This window comes from Macrotis lagotis, chromosome 7 (genome assembly GCF_037893015.1).
Source record: "Macrotis lagotis isolate mMagLag1 chromosome 7, bilby.v1.9.chrom.fasta, whole genome shotgun sequence".
NCBI classification, from domain to species: Eukaryota; Metazoa; Chordata; class Mammalia; order Peramelemorphia; family Peramelidae; genus Macrotis; species Macrotis lagotis.
The window spans coordinates 109,851,049-109,876,577 of NC_133664.1; the positions used below are offsets into that span (position 1 = coordinate 109,851,049).

Genomic DNA, 25,529 nt, shown 5'->3' on the forward strand with positions numbered 1-25,529 from the left:
AATCCCTCTTTCAAGCTGATCAAAGGTTAGTGACCTAGATTGAGAATTGAGACTGAATGTTGTCTAAAAAGAAATCAAACTTTTTTTTAATGAGGAATATAGTTTGAATACTTATTAAGCTTTCCTCATTTTCCAGATTGATTGCATTAATTCACAACCCCACCAATAATGCATAAGTGTACTTATCTTTCTATAACCTCTCCATATCTAATAGTTCCATTTTTATTATGTTTTCATTTTGCTAACTGTGAGATGAAACTACAGAATTTTTGATATGCATTACTCTTATTAATGGTGATTCGAAATATTCTTTTCCATTGTTAATAATTTTTGATTCTTTTTTTTTTTAGGTTTTTGCAAGGCAAATGGGGTTAAGTGGCTTGCCCAAGGCCACACAGCTAGGTAATTATTAAGTGTCTGAGACCGGATTTGAACCCAGGTACTCCTGACTCCAGGGCCGGTGCTTTATCTACTATGCCACCCAGCCGCCCCTTATTTTTTTTTTGATTCTTTTAAGAACAGTTCAGTAGTATACATTGACCATGAATCTATTAGGGAGTGACTTTTATTCTTATATATTTCTTTTAGTTGATTATATATTTTTCTTATTAAACCTTTTTTGGAAAAGTTTGATACAAATATTTTCCCCCATTTAATTGCTTCTTTTCTTATTCTAGAGAAGTTTGAAAAAACATTTTTGATTTCACATTATCTTTTTAAATGATTTATTTTGTCATTTGTAATTGTCTCTATCTCTTAAGAATTAATCTCCTAGTCATAGCTGTGAAAGGTATATGATCTACTTCTCTTTGACTATTTTGAATTATTGTGAAATATTATACAATATATTTACTCAAGCCTGATTTCTGCCAGACTGCTGTCCTCTTGAGATCATTAATCTTTGATCAGTTTGAAAGAGGGATTGAATGATTTTTAGGGAAAAGATTCTCCAGGGTAGATGATGATAATGATCATGAAATTTTGCTATTTATCTTGAACACTATAAAATTGTGTGTTGGAGTGATGGGGGAGAGAAATTTTTTTAATTTCTTTTTAAATCCCACCTCATACCTCTCAAACTGGTCAATATGACCAGAAAGGAAAATGATCAATGTTGGAAAGGATGTGGGAAATCTGGAATACTAATATATTGTTGGTGGAGCTGTGAACTCATACAACCTTTCTGGAGAGCAATTTGGAATTATGCCCAAAGGACAACAAAAATGTGCATACCCTTTTATCCAACAACACCATTACTGAGTCTATTTCCTGAAGAGATCATGAAAAAGGGTAAAAACATCACTTGTACAAAAATATTCATAGTATCCTTGTTTGTGATGGCAAAGAATTGGAAATTAAGTGAATGTCCTTCAGTTGGAGAATGGTTTAACAAACTGTGGTATATGTATGTGATGGAACAGTATTGTTCTATTAGAAACCAGGAGGGATAGGAATTCAAGGAAGCATGGAAAGATTTGCATGAACTGATGCTGAGTGAGTTGAGCAGAAGCAGAAAAACATTGTACACCCTAACAACAACAACATAGGGGGTGATAATCAACCATGATGGGCTTGTTCATTCCATCAGTGCAACAATCAGCGACAATTTTGAGGCATCTGTGATGGAGAATACCATCTGTATCCAGAGAAAGAACTGTGGAGTTTGAACAAAGACCAAAGACTATTATCTTCAATTTGGGGGGGAAAAACCCGTTATCTCATTATGTAATTTTGCTACTTCTTATACTTTATTTTTCTTCTTTAAGGATATGATTTCCCAGGGGTGTCTAGGTGGTGCAGTGGATAGAGCACCAGCCCTGAAATCAGGAGTACCTGAGTTCAAATCCGACCTCAGACACAATAATTACCTAGCTGTGTGGCCTTAGTCAAGCTGCTTAACCCCATTGCCTTGCAAAAGCTTAAAAAAAAAAAGATATGATTTCTTTCTCATCATGTTCAACTTAAATCAATGTATACCATGGAAACAATGTAAAGACTAATAGACTACCTTCTATTCGGGGGGGGGAGCAAGAATAGGGGGACAATTGTAAAACTCAAAAAACTCAAAATAAATAAAATCTTTCTAAAATAAAAAAAATGTTAGGACTCATGTGGATAATAGGATTTGACTCTGGAGAGGAGCTTAGAGAATACCTAGCACAATAAACTCATTTTATAGGTGAGGAAAATGAAGCCCAGAGATGAAAGGTATAAGGAGGACAACAATAGAGGCAAATAGAATGTAAAGTTGTTTTATGAAGGAAGGAATGGTGGTTTGGGTCTGGAACAGATGCCAACATCTGGTAGTTGGTAGAGCAAGTTTTTTATAGGGTGGGTGCTATAGGAAAGCAAAGTGTTGTGGTTTCCATAGGAGTTTGAGAATGTTTGGGGCTTCTATGGAGGTGAAGATTTGTTTTCTCAGGAAACATGCTCAACTGGTTCAGTTGGGCAAGAGTGAAACCCAGGCCTGGATCCAATATTCTGATCATTTTAAAAAAAATTTTGAAGCAGGGGTTGGAGTTAAAGGTGAGTTCTTCTGTAATAAAGAGTGAAACATTACAAAGATAAATATTGGTTAAGTGGGAGATCAGCTGCACTTGTGCTGGTCAAGGGGAAAGTCCCTAACCCACAAAGGCTATGGGAGATTGATCATACTGTGAGGGGACAGAGTATTGCTAACCAGACATCATGCCTGGAGGGTTTCTAGCTACTGTTTCTAACCACATACCATGATGGGGTTTCTAGCTGCAAAAGGAATGGAGGTGTCAATAAAGGATGTGGGGATGCTTCATGGGACTCGAGAAGATAACCCAGTCTTCATTGGCTGCTTCCTGCTGTAAAAGGGCAATGAAAGGGTACAGGAAAGTCAGTGGTAGCTTATGGACCCAAAGGAGGTGGCAGCTAGATCTAGGACAATGGGGTGTATGGAACAGAAGTTAGAATTTTGATATGAGACAGTCATTTTGCAATAATATTGTGTGGGAAAGGCCTACAGATCCTTTGGACAGGGTAACTAAAGGTCTAGAGATGTGGGTGGTCCTAAGAGTTTCAACTATGATCAGGGTTTTCCTGGTCTAAGGAAGAAGAAATATATGCAGAGAGAAAAGGTGAGTTTCCAACAGCTGTACCCCTGGAAGAGGAGACATGGAAAAAGAAAGGGTAATGAGGATGCTGATGTGGGAATAGGTAGTAATACCAGAGTAAGGATATGAGGGTGAACCATGAAATGTGACTCCCACTTTAGCTAGTTTCTGAGGAATCTTTATTCATAGGTTCACAGGGAGTTTGCTAGTGTAATGTACAGGGTCATGCTAGGGAGAGATGCTGTGATCTTTGAGACCCAATCTGTCACCATGGGGTCCTCAGGGCACAGCCAACAGGAAGTCAGACTAAGAATAGTATCATTAGTGGCTAGAAAAAGAGATTGGGAAGGGAAGTGGAGTAAGGAATAACTAGGAGGACATGTCTAAGGGATATCCACAAGATATCAGTGTGCACAACAAAGTAGTTGACAAACAAGAGGACAAGTGAAAACAGAAGCATCTGGAGGCACTTGGTAGAAGTCATCAAAGGCAAGTGTTTTCTTCTTCAAATGAAAGCACAGGTCTTCAAATTGTGATCTTTTCCATGACACAGTCTAAAATCCAGCCTATTGGGAGTTGATAATATTCATAAGCAATACCAAAAAAGAAGGACAACAATGCCAATACAGAGAAGCATGGATAACATAGTTACATAATCCTGTCATCATTGGTCTTATCAGTAATGTGCAACCATGTCTTTCACTGGCTACTTGCTCTGATTGTGGAAATCTGCTAAAGAGTAAAAGCTGGAACAGGATTAAAACAAAATCAAAGTAGTCCTTGGAAACTCAACACATATACAACAGGATCAAACATCCTTAGCTTTGTTTAATTTTAGGTAAGTGTCACTGTCACAGTTAACAGTCAGCCATGCAGTCATGGCTCAGGGATAGCCCAGGTGTGAAACACTCCTTTTCAAAGGAGCACAAATTGAGTCAGAAGGGGTCTATCTTGAACTGAGACCAAAGATTATCCATCAACCTGCTTCCAGACTCCTTTACATGTGACATTTTAGGTTCACATTTCCTCTGAACAGCTAGTGCCCTTGCCTGTAGAGGTTCTTTCAAATGGTAGGTTACTGACTTAATGATCCACCAGACAACAATACCTAAAATCAAAACTTAGAATAAAATTTATTATAGTCCCCAAATCTTTTACTCCAATTAGCAAATCTCACCAGTTACAGCTTAAGGCTAGATACAGTTGTTTTCTCTCATAGGTTGCTATAAGAAATCAAAGTTTATCACTTCAAACATATATAGGAAATTTGACTTAAAATTCACCACTTGCTTTTATTTCTTCTGAAGTTTAAATTTGTCCTGGTTGTTATAAATGAATGAAAGAAAAACCTGCTAGAGTGAGAAAAAATTGTAAATTTTATTTACAAATCCTGCAGGATATAGGTACCTCACCTGGAGTGTGAGGCACCAGGTAGCATTTGAACATCAGATCTTCATAGTCTTCAGAAACTCTTCCCCTCTTGGGTTTTCATAGGCTCTCAGAGTTTGAGTTACAATCTAAGAGGTCCTCCCATCCCATGACATGTCACTAATATGATCCCCGCATCATATGATGCATGATATGCTGATGAACCCCAATTGTCACAGGGGGTGGGTGGGATAATATTCAATTACCTAATTGTGCAAACTCAGTTGCATTAGGTCAAGATCTCTAGGTCACTCTTGAGCAGCTGAGGACTTAATTTCTTCTAATTTGGGGTTTGTCATCTCTGGAATGGGGTTAGGAAAACTCTCCCAGTTTTGTGATTGGCTGGGGCCATTCTTCCTTTGTAATGGATTCTCTAGGGGACCCCCTCCACCCTATGAAGACCAACAACACCCTACATTCCGCACACTGGTATAAAGACAAAAGCATTAGAAATCACTTCTGTTTTGAACAGGAACTTGCAGGTCTGCAAGAAGCCAGGTTCACGGTTAAGAAATTGGGATGAAATATTTATAAAATGTCACACTTAATAAATGCCTAGCTGTGTCACCTTGGGTAAGTCACTTAGCCCCATTGCCTTAAATAAAATTTTAAAAAATTTAAAAAATAGTCAGATCTTTATCCCTTTGAATTTCTCTAAGAAAGACATGTTTAGTATTTAATCAACAAATTTGTTTCCATTAAAAAATATTTTATTTTTTCCAAAAAAAATTTTTTTTTCCAAAAAAAGTTTATCAGTTCAAATATATATAAGAAAGTTTGCTTAAAATTCACCCCTTGCTTTTATTTTCTTCTTCTGAAGTTTAAAATTGTCCTGGTATAAAGACAAAATAATTAGAAATCATTTCTGTTTTGAATAGGAACTTTCAGGTCTGCAAGAAATGACAATGCTAATTTTCAACAATCATTTTTTGGGGCAAGTTTTTGAATTGTACATTTTTCGCTTTCCCTTCCTTCTTTCTCCTCCTCCCCTAACAGAAAATATTCTGATATAAGCTATATATGGATAAACCATGCTAAACATATACTCTTATCAATCATTTTATTAAAGAAGAATCAAATTTAAAAGGAAAGAGAAAAAACGTTAGAGAGAAAAGACATGCTACATGAGACAATTTTAGAAATTGTTTCTAAGAGGCTTACATCATGAATGCTGAGTACTGGAATTTTATACCACAAATATATTTGTATACATGTAGTTCCCCCATTGAATGGAAGTTCCATGAAGACAGGGGCTTTCACTTTTTGTCTTTGCATCCCTAACCTCATCAGTGTCTAGAATATCATAATTGCTTGTTAGATTCTTGTTGGTTTATTGTTTCCTTCCTCAAAATTATTCTCCTAGGATAGTAACTGCCCATGGGGTTGTTATCCACTTAGCAGGTGATTGTGATTTGATCCAGGAGCAAATAATTATTAAACCTATTATGTTCATATGTCCAAAGGGCAACAAAAATGAGCATACCCTTTGATCCAGCAATACCACTACTGGGTCTATACCCTGAAGAGATGAGGAAAAAGGGTAAAAACATCACTTGTACAAAAATATTCAGAGCAGCCCTGTTTGTGGTGGCAAAGAATTGGAAATCAAGTAAATGTCCTTCAATTGGGGAATGGCTTAGCAAACTGTGGTATATGTATGTCATGGAACACTATTGTTCTATTAGAAACAAGGAGGGATGGGAATTCAGGGAAGCCTGGAGGGATTTGCATGAACTGATGCTGAGTGAGTTGAGCAGAACGAGAAAAACACTGTACACCTTATCAGCAACATGGGGGTGATGTTCAATCTTTATGGACTTGTTCATTCCATCAGTGCAACAACCAGGGACAAATTTGGGGCTGTCTGTAATGGTGAATACCATCTGTATCCAGATAATGAGCCGTGGAGTTTGAAGAAATTTCAAGGACTATTCCCTTTAATTTAGGGAAAAAAACCCCAAATATCTTATTGTCTGATCTTGTTATCTCTTATACTTTTTGTTTCTTCCTTAAGGATGTGATTTCTTTCTAATCAGTTTGAATCAGTGTACAACATGGAAACAAAATAAAGACTGAGAGATTACTTTCCATGGGGGTGCGGGGTGGGGGGAGGGAAGTAAGAATGGGAGAAAAATTGTAAAACTCAAAACTCAAATAACATCTTTTAAAAAACCTACTACATTCAGAGCACTGTGGTAAATCTGAGGGAAAGTAAAGAAAGTTTAATGCCACTCTGATCCAGCAAAACCACTACTAGGTCTGTATCCCAAAGAGGTCATTAAAAAGGATAAAAAAATTCACTTGTACAAAAATATTTGTTGCAGCTCTCTTTGCAGTGGCAAAGAATTGGAAATTAAGGGAATGCCCATCAATTGGGGAATGGTTGAACAAATTGTTGTATATGAATGTGATGGAGTACTAATGTACTATAAGAAATTATGAGGAATGGGGATTTTAGAAAAACCTGGAAAGACTTGCAAGAACTGATGCTAAGTGAAATGAGCAGAACCAGAAGAACCTTATACATACAACTATATGAGGTGATGATCAACTGTGATAGACTTGTTCATTTTAGCAGTACAATAGTCAAAGACAATTCTAAAAGACCTGTAATGGAAAATACTATCCATATCCAGAGAGGAAACTGGAGTTTAAAAGAAGACCTAAGATTAAAGTTGTCTTATGTATTGTTTTTTTCTCTCTAATTTTCTTTCTTCTGTATGATTTGATTCTTCTTTCACAACATGATTAATATGGATCTATGTTAAGCATAATTACACATGTAGAGCCTATATTAGATTGCTTTCGTGAGGGACTTCCGGCCAAGATGGCGGAGAGAAGACAGGCGCAATTCTAAAGTCTCCTGATCTCTTCCCCATCTATCACATGAAACAAACCTCTTAAAAGAAATCTGAACCAGGAAACTCAGAAAGAAAAGCCAGGATATGAAAATCTACCTCAGGATTTGTCTCCCGCAGCAGCCTTGGCTGAGTACCAGCAGGTGAGTCTGGGCTCCAAGGGAAGATCAGACCAGGATCAGCCAGATTAACAGCTGAATTGGAACCAGGAGTCTGAGGGCCTGAGAGCCAGACCTGCTGGATCAGCAGTGGGGCTGTACGAAGAGGGCTTGGGTCTGCGGGGAAGCAGAGGCGCTGGTGTTGGTGCTGTCCCCCTGGAGCTTGGGGAAGGGGCTGGGGGGAGAGGTCTGGTGCAGGAGAGCTGCAGACAACATCCCTGGGCTCCTCAGGTCTGAGAAACTCTGAGTCCACGCCTCCATTGCACTGACACCTCCTCCAAAACAAATGCAAACTACTTCTGCCTCAGGCCCAGGTGTGTGAGCAAAAGAACCAGCCTAGCTGAGGAATGACCTCAGGCCAGGGTAAAGCCCACCATTGATTGAAGGCAAAAGAATTCAATAGCTCCAATTCCCTCCCTCAAGCAAAGGGAGGAGGCCTCTCAACTAAGGTCATAGACACTCCAGAGAGGGCAACCAGCACCTCCTAGTGGCCAGCCAGAGAAACTGCACTCAGTAAAACCTTTAGCGATCCCAAGCCCAGGTGAACCAGCACCACCCCCAACTCAAGGTCTTAGCATAATGAAGAAGGGTCAACGGAAAGGTGGATCCATAGAAAAATTCCTGGAAGGGAAAGACCCCAACTCAGAGAGACCTGGACCCTCTGAGGAGAATACAATCTAGTCTCCAGCACAGAAAGACTTCCTTGAAGAAATAAGGAAGGAGCTTAAAAATTTGGTAGAGACAATACCTTGCAACAAGAAAAGAAAACCTTAGAAAGTACAATTGGACAAACACAAAAGGAGAATAAATCTCTCGGATCCTCAAATGAGCAAATGCAAAAAGAAATTAATTCTCTCAAAACCTCAATTGGTCAAATGGAAAGCTCTTTCAAAAGTAGAATTGACCAATTGGAAAAGGAGTTGCAAAAGGTTAATGAAGAAAACCCCTCCCCCCCAAAAAGAACGGAGTCTACAGAAACTAATGACTCCATGAGACAGCAAGAGTCAGTTAAACAAAATCAAAAAATAGAAAAAATAGAAGCAAATGTAAAATACCTCATCAACAAAACCACTGACCTCGAGAATAGATCAAGTAGGGGCAACCTGAAAATTATAGGACTTCTTGGAAACACTGAAGAGGAAAAAAAGCCTGGACTTAATATTACAGGATCTAGTGATGGAAAACTGCCCTGACATCATGGAATCGGAGGGCAAAGTAGTTCTTGAAAGAGTACATTGATCCCCACCAGAAAAAGATCCTAAAATGAAAACACCAAGGAATGTTGTGGCCAAACTCCAGAACTATCAGATAAAAGAGAAAATCCTGCAAGCAGCCAGAAAGAAACAATTTAAATATCAAGGAGCCACAGTAATGATCACGCAGGACCTGGCTGCATCAACTTTAAGGGATTGAAGGGCCTGGAACGAGATATTTCAAAGAGCACGGAAGCTTGGAATGCAGCCAAAAATCTACTTTCCTGCAAAGCTGAGCCTTCTCTTCCAGGGAAAAAGATGGACATTTAATGAAATGGAAGAATTCCAAAAATTTCTAATGAAAAGACCAGAGCTAAACAGAAAATTTGGACACCAAATAGGAGGTTCAAGAAACACATGAAAAGGTAAAAAAAAAGGGGGGGGCAGAAAAAGGAAAAAAATGCAATCCAGTAAGTTGAAACTGGCTATATCCCAGCATGGGGTGGGGGGGAAGAGACTCTCATAAATTCTGAGAAATGTAACTCTAACAGAGAGAATATACCTAGCCAGAAATGATGGACATCCATGACCTATCCATGAGACTTCTATCTAATGGGATGTAACTGGCTTTAACCCCACTTGGGAGAAAGACTCTAATAACTCTCAGGAATTTTGACTCTATTCAATGGAATATACTGAACTAGAAGGGACAGACACTCAGAATTTTCTATGACCTAGATAGAATGATCTAAAAAAATACACTACCTCCCTAAAAAGGGGGATAGGAAAGAGACAGGAGGAGGGAGGGGATTGAAAGGAACAAATCTCATTACACTAAGAGGTACCAAAAAACCTATGGTAATAGAGGGGAAGAAGGGAGCAGAGGAGAAACACCTGAATTTTCTTCTCATCAGACTTGGCTTAAAGTCAACCTACACATACTCAGTTAACTTATAAAACATCTAACCTTTCAAGTATTAAAAGGGGGAAAAGGGGAGGGGGGATGGAGAAAGGGAAGGGGAGTGGGGGAAATAACAAAAGGAAGGGAAGGGAAAAGCGAAAAAGGGAAAGGGGAAAGAAAGGGGACGGTGTGATATAGGAGGGCAAACACACTGAAGGGGGTGGTATTCAAAAACAAAATACTGGGGAATATGGATAAAAGGGGGGAAAGGGTGAAAATACAAACAGAGGCAAGATAGCGCAGAAGGCAATAAAGAATTAGTAATCATAACCTTGAATGTGAATGGGATGAACTCTCCCTTAAAACGTAAGCAAATAGCAGAGTGGATTAAAAACCAGAATCCTACAATATGCTGCTTACAAGAAACTCATTTGAAGCAGAGAGATACATATAGAGTAAAGGTAAAAGGTTGGAGCAAAATATATTTTACTTCAGCTGAACTAAAAAAAGCAGGGGTAGCAATCCTTATCTCAGACAAAGCAGCAGCAAAAATAGATAGCGTTAAAAGAGATAAGGAAGGAAACTTTATCCTGCTAAAAGGTACCATAGACAATAAAGTCATTTCCATATTGAATATATATGCAGCCAGTGGGACAGCACCCAAATTCTTAGAGGAGAAGCTGAAAGAATTACAGGAAGATATAGACAGCAAAACTCTACTAGTAGGAGACCTCAACCTCCTGCTATCAGATCTAGATAAATCAAATCATAAAACAAACAAGAAAGAAATTAGGTATGGTAGACTTATGGAGGAAACTGAATGGGGATAGAAAGGAATATACCTTTTTCTCTGCAGTACATGGAACTTATACAAAAATTGACCATGTACTAGAACATAAAAACCTAATGATCAACTGCAGAAAGGCAGAAATAGTGAATACATCTTTCTCAGATCACAATGCAGTAAAAGTATGCAATACTGGGCCAAGGAGATATAGACCCAGAGCAAATTGGAAACTGAATAACCTCATTTTAAAAAATGAGTGGACCAAAAAACAAATTATAGAAAGAATTAACCATTTTATCCTAGATAATGATGATAATGAAACAACATACCAAAACCTATGGGATTCATTCAAAGAGACTCTCAGGGGATATATTATAGCTCTAAATGCTTACATGAATAAATTAGAGCAAGAGTAAATCAATGAACTAAACATGCAACTAAAAAAATTAGAGAAAGAACAAATCAAAAATCCCCAATCAAATACCAAATTAGAAATTTTAAAAATTAAAGGAGAAATTAATAAAATCAAAAGCAAAAAAACTATTGAATTAATAAATAAAACCAAAAGTTGGTATTATAAAAAACAATAAAATTGATAAACCTCTGGTCAATTTGATTAAAAAAAAGAAAGAAGAAAACCAAATTGCTAGTATTATGAATGAAAAAGGTGAACTCACAACTCACTACCAATGAGGAGTAAATTAAAGTAATAATTTGAAATTATTTTTCCCAACTCTATGCCAATAAATTTGATAAGCTAAGTGAAATGGATGAATATTTACAAAAATATAAGTTGCCCAGGTTGAATGAAGAAGAGATTAAATACCTAAACAACCCTATCTCAGAAAAAGAAATTCAACAAGCCATTACTGAACTCCCTAAAAAAAAAATCTCCAGGACCTGATGGATTCACAAGTGAATTCTACCAAACATTTAAGGAACAATTGGTTCCAATCCTATATAAACTCTTTGGAAAAATAGGGAAAGATGGAACTCTGCCTAACTCTTTCTATGAAACCAACATGGTACTGTTACCTAAACCAGGAAGAGGTAAAACAGAGAAAGAAAATTATAGACCTATTTCCCTGATGAATATAGATGCAAAAATCCTAAATAAAATCTTAGCAAAACGATTACAACAAGTCATCACTAGGATAATACTTTATGATCAAGTAGGATTTATTCCAGGAATGCAGGGATGGTTCAATATTAGGAAAACTGTTAGTATACTCAATTATATCAATAACAAACCTATCAGAAATCATATGATCATATCAATAGATGCTGAAAAAGCTTTTGACAAAATACAGCATCCATTCCTATTAAAAACACTAGAGAGTGTAGGAATAAATGGACTGTTCCTTAAAATAATTAGCAAAAACGACTACAACAAGTCATCACTAGGATAATACATTATGATCAAGTAGGATTTATTCCAGGAATGCAGGGATGGTTCAATATTAGGAAAACTGTTAGTATACTCAATTATATCAATAACAAACCTATCAGAAATCATATGATCATATCAATAGATGCTGAAAAAGCTTTTGACAAAATACAGCATCCATTCCTATTAAAAACACTAGAGAGTGTAGGAATAAATGGACTGTTCCTTAAAATAATTAGCAGTATCTATCTGAAACCATCAACAAGCATAATATTCAATGGGGAGAGGCTAGAGGCATTCCCAATAAGATCAGGGGTCAAACAAGGGTGCCCATTTGTTGCGGTCCACTCTAGGCAGCCGGGTCTCAGTTTAATTCACACAACTCTTCGGGGAGCTCCGCTGGACATGTCCCGCATGTTCAATAATGAAAGTCAGCCAGTGAGAGATAAGCAAGGAGTTTATTGCAGGTATATGCTACATCTCTGACTCACATAGTTGAAATAAGGGTATATATAAGCCTAGTCCCTTTGTATCAGCATCCCTCATCTCCAGGCCTGTGGAAGTATAACGGGTATGCCACAAAAGGTCTGTATCCTGGAAAAATGTGGAATCTTCAACAAGATAAAGATGAAAGATAGAGAGATAAGGATCAGAACTCCTTCCTGGGACACTTGAACAAGATGAGGATGAAAGGCAGAGGGATAAGGACAAAAGGTCCTTCCTGAGAATATTCAACAAGATAAGGATGGAAGGCAGGAGAACAAAGAGAGAGAAGGGCCAGAGCTCCTTCCTGAGTTCAGAGCACTCTGGTATGGACATTCCTGTTGTCCCAGGTCTCAATGACTCTCAGGATGAACTCCTCATGGCCACATACTCTGTCTATTATCCCCTTACACCCATTATCACCACTACTATTCAATATTGTATTAGAAATGTTAGCATCAGCAATTAGAGAAGAAAAAGAAATTGAAGGAATTAGAATTGGGAAGGAAGAGACAAAACTCTCACTCTTTGCAGATGACATGATGGTCTACCTAGAGAATCCCAAGAAATCATCTAAAAAACTACTGGAAACAATTAGCAATTTTAGCAAAGTTGCAGGTTATAAAATAAACCCTCATAAATCCTCAACTTTTCTATATATGTCTAGCAAGAAACAGCAGGAAGAACTAGAAAGAGAAATCCCATTCAAAGTAACCTCAGACAATATGAAATATTTGGGAGTCTATTTGCCAAGACAGACTCAAAATCTTTTTGAAAACAATTATAAAACACTTCTCACACAAATTAAATTAGATTTAAATAACTGGGCAAATATTAACTGCTCATGGATAGGGAGAGCTAATATAATAAAAATGACAATTCTACCAAAACTAAACTATCTGTTTAGTGCCCTACCAATCAAAATTCCAAAAAAATTACTTTAACGAGTTAGAAAAAATTGTAAGTAAATTCATATGGAGAAATAAAAAAGTCAAGAATTGCCAGGAGCTTAATGGAAAAAAAAAGTGCAAAAGAAGGTGGTTTAGCCCTACCCGATCTAAAATTATATTATAAAGCATCAGTCATCAAAACTGTTTGGTATTGGATAAGAAATAGAGTGGTGGACCAGTGGAATAGACTAGGTATAAAAGCAGGAGAGGATTATAATAATCTGCTGTTTGATAACCCAAAGAGTCTGGCCATTGGGATAAAAACTCCCTCTTTGATAAAAACTGCTGGGATAATTGGAAGTTAGTATGGAAGAAACTTAGATTAGACCAACACCTCACACCCTTGACTGAGATAAGATCCAAATGGTTACAGGACATAGATAAAAAAAACAATACTATAAGCAAATTAGAAGATCAAGGACTAGTCTACCTGTCAGATCTATGGAAAGGGGAACAGTTTATGAGTAAGGAAGAGTTGGAGAACATCACTAAAAACCAATTAGATGATTTCGATTACATTAAATTAAAAAGCTTTTGCACAGATTAAAACCAATGTAATCAAGATCAAAAGAAAAGTAGTAAATTGGGAAACAATCTTTACAATTAATGATTCTGACAAAGGATTCATTTCTAAAATATAGAGAGAACTGAGTCATATTTTTAAAACAAAAAGCCATTCCCCAATTGACAAATGGTCAAAGGATATGCAAAGGCAATTTACAGATGAGGAGATCAAAGCAATCCATAGCCATATGAAAAAATGCTCTAAATCATTAATTATTAGAGAAATGCAAATTAAAGCTTCTCTGAGGTACCACCTCACACCTCTCAGATTGGCCAGTATGACCAGGAAGGATAATGATCATTGTTGGAAAGGATGTGGGAAATCTGGGACACTATTACACTGTTGGTGGAGCTGTGAACTCATCCAACCCTTCTGGAGAGCTATTTGGAACTATGCCCAAAGGGCAACAAAAATGTGCATACCCTTTGACCCAGCAATACCACTACTGGGTCTATACCCTGAAGAGATGAGGAAAAAGGGTAAAAACATTACTTGTACAAAAATATTTATAGCAGCCCTGTTTGTAGTGGCAAAGAACTGAAAATCCAGTAAATGTCCTTCAATTGGGGAATGGCTTAGCAAACTGTGGTATATGTATGTCATGGAACACTATTGTTCTATTAGAAACCAGGAGGAACAGGATTTCAGGGAAACCTGGAGGGATTTGCATGAACTGATGCTGAGTGAGATGAGCAGAACCAAAAAAACACTGTACACCCTAACAGCAACATGGGAATGGTGTTCAACCTTGAAGGACTTGCTCATTCCATCAGTGCAACAATCGGGAACAACATTGTACTGTCTGCAAAGGAGAGTACCATCTGTATCCAGATAAGGAACTGTGGAGTTTGAACAAAGTACAAGGACTATTCCCTTTAATTTGGAAAAAAAACCCCAGATATCTTATTGTCTGCTCTGGTTACCTCTGAGAATTCTGTTCTCTTTAAGGATATGATTTCTCTCTCATCACACCCAGTTTGGATCAAGGTACAACATGGAAACAAAGTAAAGACTGACGGAGTGCTATCTGTGGGGTGGGGGTGGGGGTAGGGAAGCAAGATTGGGGGAAAATTGTAAAACTCAAATAGTATCTTTAATAAAAAAAAAAAAAAGATTGCTTTCGTGAGGAAAATGTGGGTGTTTGGGTTCCACAAGAATGTGTAGTGATGATTATAAGTTCCAAAGAAGGGGCTCTGCCTATTGTTGCCTTATGGGCAGGTGACCTCAAATCTGAACAAAAACTGATGACATTGTCCCACCTGCTTTTAACTTAACCTAGAGCCTTGACTTTCTCCTTTGCATGCCCAAGGAGATTATCTTTTGTTGCTCATTACTATAATGTATAGGATGTATAGGAATATATATATATATATATATACATACATATAAATGTATAGAAACCAATATATCAATTTGATTTGTGACCCCAGCCTATGGTTGGCATGAAGGGGCAGGAACAAAGTCTTTCAAACTGTATTAAAGAGCTTATATTTGGGGGTTTCCCCACTGCTCTCTCACACCATGAGAGAGGTGTGACATTTTGTTAAGATATCTTAATAAAAACCATTTTAATCACTCTGGACTAAGTATTCACCAGCATTTATAACAGGGGGAGAGAGGAGGAAAGGGAGGCAGGAAAATGTAAAACCCAAAACCTTGTAAAAAGAGATTAGTGAAACTACCTGTTGCATGTTGTTTGAAAAACAGAGAGAGAGAGAGAGAGAGAGAGAGAGAGAGAGAGAGAGAGAAGAATGCCTCTAGCAGCCCTGGATTTTGGGGGGCTTACAGTGTAATGTTATTTTTTGAGCAAGTTTTTGAGTTTTACATTTTTCACTTTCCCTCCCTTCTTTCTCCTCCATCACTAACAGAAGTAATGTAATATAAGCTATATATGTGTGTGTGTGTGTGTGTGTGTGTGTGTGTGTGTAAAACATCATAGACAATATGTAAAAAATAAAATAATACGTTGCCTTATTATAAGAAAAGATGGAAAATTTCCTGCAGAAAAAAAAAGTCATAACCACTTGGGGAAATCATGGAAGGCCTCCAGATAATCAGGGTGGTTAAGACTGGCTCTCTGAGGCAACAACAGACTCCTTGACACATTTTTAAGCATGTCTGAGAATGAGCTACAGTGAGAACAAAGAAGTCACTCCTAGCCAAAAGCTTTCTCTCTCTCTCTCCACCGCCTAAATACCACGGATCCTTTAGTATTCTCAGGAGATTGGAGCTCTGTTGAACCAAGTACCCTCCTCCTCCCGGGCCTGTGGGACAGCTGAGGCTGTCATCCGTCCGAGAGTGGGGTCTGGGGTCTGGGCCCTCCCCGAGGGGGGTCGGCTTCCTCCTGGTCCCTCTAGGGGAGGTGGGCGAAATGCTCACGGGTGGCAGCTTCCTTTGGACTAAAAGGGAAAGGACCTGGCCCTGGCCTGCCTGCGCTCGGAGGAGTGGCCCTTGTAGCTTGGCGATTGGCTCTGGCCTCCTCTTCCAGAGAGACTGCAGCCCTCCCCTCTCCCCCTCCCCTCCCCTCCCCTCCCCTTTCCAGGCTAGGGCCCACCCCTCGCCTGGGTCCGCCTGAGGCTAGGGCTTTACCTTTCAGTGGTGAGGAGGGGAGGAGCCGGTGGCCTCTGCTGGGGCCGCTCCAGCTGCGGCGGAGGCCGGGGGGCTTCGGGGCCCAGCTGCGGGCCATGGCGGATCCGGGGGTCTCCTGCTTCCTCACCAAACTCTTGTGCGAGGACCAGGCGGGCTCCTCGGACGTGCGGCGCCTGAGCCAGCGGATCGGCTGGTCCGAGGCGCAGCTGGACCAGATCCTGCGGGAGGCCGGGCCCGAGCGCTTCCTGCTGGTGGAGGACGAGGACCCCTCGGGGGTGCTGGCCGTGGCCGTGAGCCCCCTGCGCCTCTGCGGACACTACCTGCGCGACGAGTGCGACGGCTGCGAGCGGCTGCACCTCTGCAAACTGTTCGTTCAGGATAGGTGCAGATTCAAAAAGCAAGGGTGAGTGGGGGGTACTTAATGGGGGGGGAGCGGGGGGCAAGCGACGGCTGGCTGGGGGGGGATGCTTGGTGGTGGTGCTGAAGATGGCAGTCAGGTGGAGATGGAGGAGACACGCATCAATAGCATCTTCCCGAAGCTCTTTGTGCTCCAGAGGCTATCACAGATACATAGAATCCTTCCAGCTGTTACCTCCCCTCTCAGCCTCAGTAATTGTGTATCTATTATGTATTTTGTCTTTCTTTCTCTGTACACGCCATCGTAACCTTTAAACTAAAGAGAAGATGCCAACCTGTTTTCATAAAGGGGATTACCTGGTGAGGAATTTCCTCGATGAATCACTGATTCGGTCCTTGTTCCTGTTGTAATCCTCCAGGAGAATGTAAACTATCTGAGGCCAAACATCGTTTCTTTTTCTTTTGTCTTTTGTCTTTATCACAATCCACCTAGTCTCATTTTAGTGTCTAGCACAAATTAAGAGTTTAAAGAATATTTATTGAATTGAATTATTGAATATTTATTGAATTGAGTAATAGTTTTTTATTGAATTGAATTATTGAATATTTATTGAATTGAGTAATAGCTCCTTAGAAAAGGAAACCTATTTAAGCTTCTAATTTCACAGTTGATGAAGCAGCCCACATAAGATGTAAGGTCTTTTGAGGCAGGGACTAATTTTTTCTTTTTTTTGAAATCTTTGGATTCCTTGACTTTAGGCTTGACCCCCAACAAGGCATCTTACTTGTAATAGGGGCTTAATAAATGCCTACTGAATTGAACTGAACTGGGGATATAAGTTCCCCAAGGTCAAAGTCCCAGCCAGTCCTGTGAATCAATCAAAACATTGGGAGGCCCTCGAACAACTTCCACAGAGGCTGAATCTCAATGTCTCTGCCTATCTTCCAGTTCTCTCTCTCTCTCTCTCTCTCTCTCTGCTATGAGTTTAAAGGAAATGAAAGTGAAACAAATAGGAGATACAAAAATTGAAGATTACTGGGTTTACAAAAAGGGTGGGAGAAAGAAATGAAAAAACCACTCCAAAGCCTTTACCAAGAAAACAGCCTGAGACAATACTATTACTGACTAAATAACAACAAAGAGATCACGACCTGATCTCCCAATGTACTTCCAATCCTTTTCCTTTTGTCCTTCAATCGAGGAATGGAACATCATGAGGAAGGTAAAAGTGGCTGATAAACATGGGGGTCACTTATAAGTCCTTAGCTTTTACACAGTCCTGAAGAGTAAGATGGCTGATTTTTTTTATTTGTTAAGAATATGTGAAAAAAATTGTGGGACCAAATTTCTCCTCTCTGCTTCCACCTTTCCAACTTACATTATAATGCAAAGCATCACATGTCATGGGGAGCTAATATAACCAGAAACATGGGTGTTAAGGGGAAATAGGCAAGGAGAGGGTGGATTTCCTCCAATTACTTGCTCCTTTGCTCCCTGTCTTTCACTTTGTTAGAAATAAATCTTAAAGGAAAAAACAAAGAAACCAGGGTGAATGAAGTAACTTAAAAATTTAATACATTTCTGCAGGATGGGTGTGGTCATCAAAGACAGAAACACACAGAAGCAAAAAGCAAGCAGCTTTTATCTCTGCCTCTAAAACTTCAGTTCCCTCCCTCAGATCTTCATTGGCTGGGGATTACATAGATCCAAGACCTATCCAAAGTGCTTAATTCCCTCCCCACGAAGGTCCCCATTTTTTTTTTATCAAATCTCCTTTTCCCCACAAACTAGGCCCTTAGGTTCTTCTGCTCTTATTTGGATGTGAATCTGACACGTAGACTGGCACCAGTTTATTCTTTAATTCACTCAAAATTCTAATTTTATGGTTTTTTGCATTTTTACAATAGGTAAGTTTATCTATTATCAATAGAAGCAGATTCCTTTCTTTATGACATCCCCATCTTCCCTCAACTCATTTTATGATTTTCTCCATCTTCCCTAGCTATTTATCTGTAAGACACAGACTCCTTTCCTCAATTTCTCCTAACTGATGTAGAAATGAAAACTAATCATGTATTAAAATCCCTCCTCTTTTTACAACCAAAATTTCATTTCTATACCTTTAATTTCTCAAATTTGGTTTATAATTTTTCATTTTCTTCCTCATACATGTCTTTATCCTTACCCTGTATTTCAGTTTCTTTTTTTGCAAGGCAATGGGGTTAAGTGACTTGCCCAAGGCCACACAGCTGGGTAATTATTAAGTGTCTGAGGTCAGATTTGAACTCAGGTACTCCTGACTCCAGGGCTGGTGCTCTATCCACTGCACCACCTAGCTGCCCCCCTACCCTGTATTTCATCTAGTAAGTAAAAGTTATTCTACTTATATTGTCTTCTTAATGGGCAGGCAACAAATATTGTCTAACTATAAGGGGAGCATAAATATGGGCAATGCACTACAGAATTAAGAGGAAAATTATAGCGATTTAAAGGGGGCAGTTCCCTTTGATTAAATAACCCATTGAAATAGACACAAGATGTAGACAATAAACCTTAACTAAACTTTTGGTACAATTTTTCTTTCTTCTGGAGACATCTGATGTCCTTCTGTATCTTCAGTGTCTGTTCTAGAAGTCCTTTCCAGTTCAGATGACTTATGGGGATCTTCTTTTCTGGTAAAAGAACTTCTCACCACAACATTTAAATTTTAATCAAATCAAAACTCATATTTTCATCAGTAAAAAATAGAACTCTGGAATGTCTTAGATTTTTGCAGTTTACATTTTAACTTGCCTATGGTCATGTTGATATACACAGAAAATTTAGTTAAAATAGAAATCCAGTTTTTGCTTTTGACATTATCTTATTCTTTTTAATCATCTGAAAGATGCTACTTCACTTAACAAAATAAGCTTCCATACAGATTCCACTACAGAAGTGAAATCATTAAAGATTATCAAATTAACTTGAACTTGTAATAGACATTTGATAAACAATTTAGAAAAGAGAGTATCCAGTGATTTACAAATAAAACAGTTTTAACCTTTTGCTATTATTAAAATAATGACTCAAACATCCTTAACTAAAAATGACCTAGGTTATTTTTCTGATATACTTAGTTGACTTGCACTCCTTTCCTGAAAACAGCTCAAAAATTTCTTATTATTTCACTGAAATACCCCCTTAGAATTAAAAGGAATTCTCATAGGAGCAAATAGCTGAAAACAGATGCCAAGACTTTTCACTAATCTACCTGGCTATTAGAATTTAGATGACTAAACCAAATGATTTGAAATTTCTTTTCTTGATCTTAGTATTGATCACTAGACATGAATACAGCAATTTACCATAAGGATCAGGAACATACAGAGAAGAAAACTTCCTGTATTCATTTAGATATGTCAATTTCCAGGCAGAGGTCATGTGGGTGGCCAAATGCCTTGAACCAGACTTTAAATCTTCCAGGTGACACATTTTCCAAATGTCACTTTTGGGAAACTGAGTCAGAAAGAGTTCAATTTCAGAACTTGCTGAAAATTACTCTTTCATATCTTATCCCAATGAGCCTGTTACCTGCAGTGTCCAACCCTCATTGGGTTACTGGCACCAACAGAACATCAAAGAACATCAGCCAAACAGCATTTCCTTTGTTGATCATACCAGGTGTCAGACATAAACTTCAAGTGAGTTCAGTTCACAAGAATTGAGTATCAATTAAAATCTCACATAAGAAATAACAAAAAATTATCATACCAAAAATTCTCAATGTATTTTATCCATGTTTCATAGGTACTTTTACTTCAAAGCAAACAAGTGATGAGGGATGTATAAATACAATAATCCCAAAATGCATTTAGAAGCAGATCATCTATTAAACATTTTCTCTATTAATGTGTTCGGTTATTATATACATACAAATAAGCAACAAACTGTTGCTTCCAAAATCTTTTAAAACAATTAGAATAATCTTAGAAGAATTAGAACAATGTAATTTGCATATAGTTATACAGGTGTTCCAAATTCCAAATGTAACAAACGTAAGATACCTTAGATTCCAAATAGAACATGTGAATTATTTTATACCTATCTTTTTTTTGTTTTTGCAAGACAATGTGATTAAGTGACTTGTCTAAGGTTGCATAAGTGTTTGAGGTCTGATTTGAACTCAGATCCTCCTGATTCCAGGGCCAGTTCTCTATCTACAGTGCCACCTAACTGCCCCCCCAACCTATATCATTCTTAAAAGAACTCTTACTTATGCCATGTACTGGCAACAAATTTAGATCAAAACAGCAAGATCCTTTCTACTTGAAATTATTGCAATTACTTTTAATATTAATCTAATGCCTAATTGATTCGGCTATAAGCAAAGCCATCACATTATTATAGTGTATTAGTTTACAGATTTGAAAGTTTAGTAGGTCCTATTATATAAATACTTTTCCAAACATTCCTCTTCTGAGACTGTTACTCTGTTTTTTTTTTTTTTAGATTTTTGCAAGGCAATGGGATAAGTGACTTGCCTAGGGTCACTAAGCCAGGTAATTATTTAAGTGTCCAAGGCTGAATTTGAACTCAGGTCCTCCTGGTTCCAGAGCTGGCACTCTAATTCACTAGGCCACCTAACTGCCTTGACTGTTTCTCTTTAAATAGTTCTCTCTTCTTTTATTCAATCTAAAAACAGGAATACATCTTTAAAATTGGAACTTAGCAAATCTGTTAGTATAAAATTTAACTTTAATTTCAAATACTCTAAAAACATTTTCATCAGTCATAACTTAGGGCTAGATTCAGTTGTTGTTCCCCCATGGGTCTGCAACAAAGAGTCTACTGATTCATTCATAAATAAAAGACTTCACTATTTCAGTTCGAATTTGTCTTAATATAAAAGTTAAATTATTAAAAATCATTTCTATTTTAGACAGAAATTTGAAGATGTACAGTAGACCAGGTTCATTGTTTTGAAATTCTAATTCATAGTTGGCTTATTTCCCAGGACTGGTTAATCTTGCCCAGACTAAATTAACAGGGACTGCAGAAAAGGAAAGTGGGTTTGTTGTCCCTGTCTGCCCAACTGTTTATCCTATGGTGGGCTATACACATTGATTTCTTTAGGTAAAGGTGGAAAAATCCAGGCAGTTACAAAACAGGGGGTTGATAAATAACATAGCTAATAAAACTACTCTATTTTACTCTATATTACTCTATAATATTCAAGTTATACAAAACATAAAAAAGTCTACCAACTATACAATATATCAAAACATTAACATTATTTAAAACTTAAAATCCATTACTAATAAGGTGATGCCTTATACACTTAAATGCATGTCTAAATTTCCTTATGGCCATCTTATCACCATTAATATCATAATATATATACTTTTTTATTGTTTTTTGAATTTTATAATTTTTCCCTCAATCTCACTTCCCTCCGTCCACCCACCACAGAGGGCAGTCTGATAGTCTTTACATTGATCAAAATTGAATGTGTTGAGAGAGAAATCATATCCTTAAGGAAAAAATAAAATATAAGAGATAGCAAAATTACGTAAGATTTTTTAAATTAAAGGCAATAGTCTTTGGTCTTTGTTTAAACTCCACAATTCTTTCTGCAGATACAGATGGTTTTGTCCATCACAGATACCACCCCCCAAAAGTCCCTGATTGTTTCACTGATGAGATGAGCAAGTCCATTAAGATTGATCTTCAACCCCATGTTACTGTTATGGTGTACAATATTCTTCTGGTTTGATCATCTCGCTCAGCATCAGTTCATGCATATCCTTTTCAGGCTTTTCTGAATTCCCATCCCTCCCAATAATAGAACAAGAGTGTTCCATAATATACATATAACACAATTTGTTCAGTCATTCCCCAATTGATAAACATTTACTCAATTTCCAATTCTTTGCCCCCCCATAGAGCTGCTATGAATATTTTTGTACAAATGATGTTTATACCCTTTCCCTTTTTCAGAATATAGACCCAGTAGTGGTATTGCTGGATAAAATATCCAGGGATTTAATGAAAAAAGTGCAAAAGAAGGTAGGGCAAAAGCCCTACCAGATCTAAAGTTATGTTATAAAGTATCAATCATTAAAACTGTCTGGTATTGGCTAAGAAATAGAGTGGTGCATGTTTTTATTGCCCTTTGGGTGTAATTCCAAATTGCTCTCCAGAAAGATGTCCCAAGATCTCCCAATCCCTTCCAACACTGATCATTGTCCTTTCTGGTCATATTAGCCAGTCTGAGAGGTGTGAGGTGGTACCTCAGAGATACTTTAATTTGCATTTCTCTAATAGGTAATGATTTAGATCAATTTTTCCATATCACTATGGATTTCTTTGATTTCCTCATCTGTAAATTACCTCTGCATATCCTTTGACCATTTGTCATTTGGGGGATGGCTTGTTTTTTTATAAACTTGACTCAGTTCTCTATATATTTTAGAAATGAGTCCTTTGTCAGAAATTGTTTCCCAATTTATTACATTTCTTTTGATCTTGGTTAGAGTGGTTTTGTTTGTGCAAAAGCTTTTTAATTTAATATAATCAAAATTATCTAGGTTTTTTTTCAGATTTTTTTTTTTGCAAGGCAATAGGGTTAAGTGGTTTGCCCAAGGCCACAAAGCTAGGTAATTATTAAGTGTCTGAGGCCGGATTTGAACCCAGGTACTCCTGACTCCAGGGCCAGTGTTCTATCCACTGTGCCACCTAGCTGCCCCTCTAGTTTGTTTTTGATGATGTTCTCCCTCTCCTCCTTGGTCATAAGCTGCTTCCCTTTCCATAGATCTGACAGGTAAACTACTTTTTGATCTCCTAGTTTGCTTATAATATTGTCTTTTATGCCTAAATCCTGTACCCATTTTGATTTTATCTTGGTATAGGGTGTGAGATGTTGGTCTAATCCAAATTTCTGCCATACTAACTTCCAATTTTCCCAACAGTTTTTTTTTTAGGGTTTTTTTTTTTGCAAGGCAAATGGGGTTAAATGGCTTGCCCAAGGCCACACAGCTAGGTAATTATTAAGTGTCTGAGGCCGGGTTTGAACCCAGGTACTCCTGACTCCAAGGCCAATGCTTTATCCACTACACCGCCTAGCTGCTCCTTCCTAACAGTTTTTAACAAAGAGAGAGTTTTTATCCCAGAAGCTAGACTCTTTGTGTTTATCAAGCAGCAGATTACCATAATCATTTCCTGTTGTCTCTTTTGCATCTAGTCTATTCCACTGGTCTACCACTCTATTTCTTAGCCAATACCAGACAGTTTTGATGACTGATGCTTTATAATATAATTTTAGATCTTCTTTTTTTTTTTTTTAGGTTTTTGCAAGGCAAATGGGGTTAAGTGGCTTGCCCAAGGCCACACAGCTAGGTAATTATTAAGTGTCTGAGACCGGATTTGAACCCAGGTACTCCTGACTCCAGGGCCAGTGCTTTATCCACTGCACCACCTAGCTGCCCCTAGATCTTCTTTTGCACTTTTTTTTTCATTAAATCCCTGGATATTCTTGACTTTTTATTTCTCCGTATAAATTTACTTATGATTTTTTCCAGCTCATTAAAGTAATTTTTTGGAAGTTTGGTAAGGTACTAAATAAGTAGTTTAATTTAGGTAGAATTGTCATTTTTATTATATTAGCTTGGCCTATCCACAAGCAGTTGATATTTATCCAGTTATTTAAATCTGATTTTATTTGTGTGAGAAGTGTTTTATAGTTGTTTTACTAGAGTTTCTGAGTCTGCCTTGGCAGGTAGACTCCCAGGTATTTTATATTGTCTGAAGTTACTTTAAATGGATTTCTCTTTCTAGCTCTTACTGCTGTATCTTGCTAATAGTATGCAGAAATGCTGAGGATTTATGAGAATTTATTTTATATCCTGAGATTCTGCTAAAGTTGCTCGTTGTTTCTAGTAGTGTTTTAGATGAATTTTAGTATTCTCTAGGTATACCATTGTCATCTCAAAGAGTGAGAGTTTTGTTTCTTCCTTCCCAATTCTAATGCATTCAATTTCTTCTTCTTTTATTGCTGAAGCTAGCATTTCTAACACAATATTGGATAGTAATGGTGACAATAGACACCCTTGTTTCACCCCTGATCTTATTGGGAATACCTCTAGCTTATCCCCATTGCATACAATGCTTGTTCATGGTTTCAGATAGATACTGCTTATTTATTCCTGTGTTCTCTTTGGGTGCTTTATTTTGTCAAAGGCTTTTTCAGCATCTATTGAGATAATCATATGATTTCTGATACATTTATTATTAATATAGTTAATTATACTAACAGTTTTCCTAATATTGAACCAACCCTGAGTTCTTGGGATAAATTCTGCTTGGTCATAGTGTATTATCCTAGTGATAACTTGCTGTAATTGCTTTGCTAAGTTTTTATTTAAGATTTTTGCATCTAAATTCATTAGGGAGAGAGACCTATAATTTTCTTTCTTTGTTTTGACTCTTTCTGGTTAAGGTATCAACATTGGTATCATAGAAAGAATTAGACAGAGTTCTGTCTTCACCTATTTTTCCAAAGAGTCTATATAGAGTTGGAACCAATAGTTCCTTAAATGTTTGATAGAATTTACTTGTGAATACATCTGACCCTGGAAATTTTTTCTTAGGGAGTTCGATAATAGCTTGTTGGATTTCTTTTTCTGAGATAGGTTTATTTAGGTATTTAATTTTCTCTTCATTTAACCTGGGCAATGTATGTTTTTGTAAATATTTATCTATTTCATTTAAATTATTGAATTTATTGGCATAGAGTTGGGTAAAATAATTCT

General features: G+C 37.6%; 1 protein-coding gene across 1 annotated transcript in view; it reads left to right on the forward strand.

Annotated features, from left to right (window-relative positions):
- Positions 1–16,462: 16,462 nt before the first annotated feature.
- The window catches only part of LOC141492881 (protein mono-ADP-ribosyltransferase PARP12-like), a 91,191-nt gene continuing 82,124 nt past the window's right edge, over positions 16,463–25,529 (forward strand). The window contains exon 1 of the mRNA XM_074193587.1: positions 16,463–16,785. Coding sequence (XP_074049688.1) covers positions 16,478–16,785 — 308 coding nt within the window. The 5' untranslated portion in view covers positions 16,463–16,477. The remainder of the gene's footprint in view (positions 16,786–25,529) is intronic.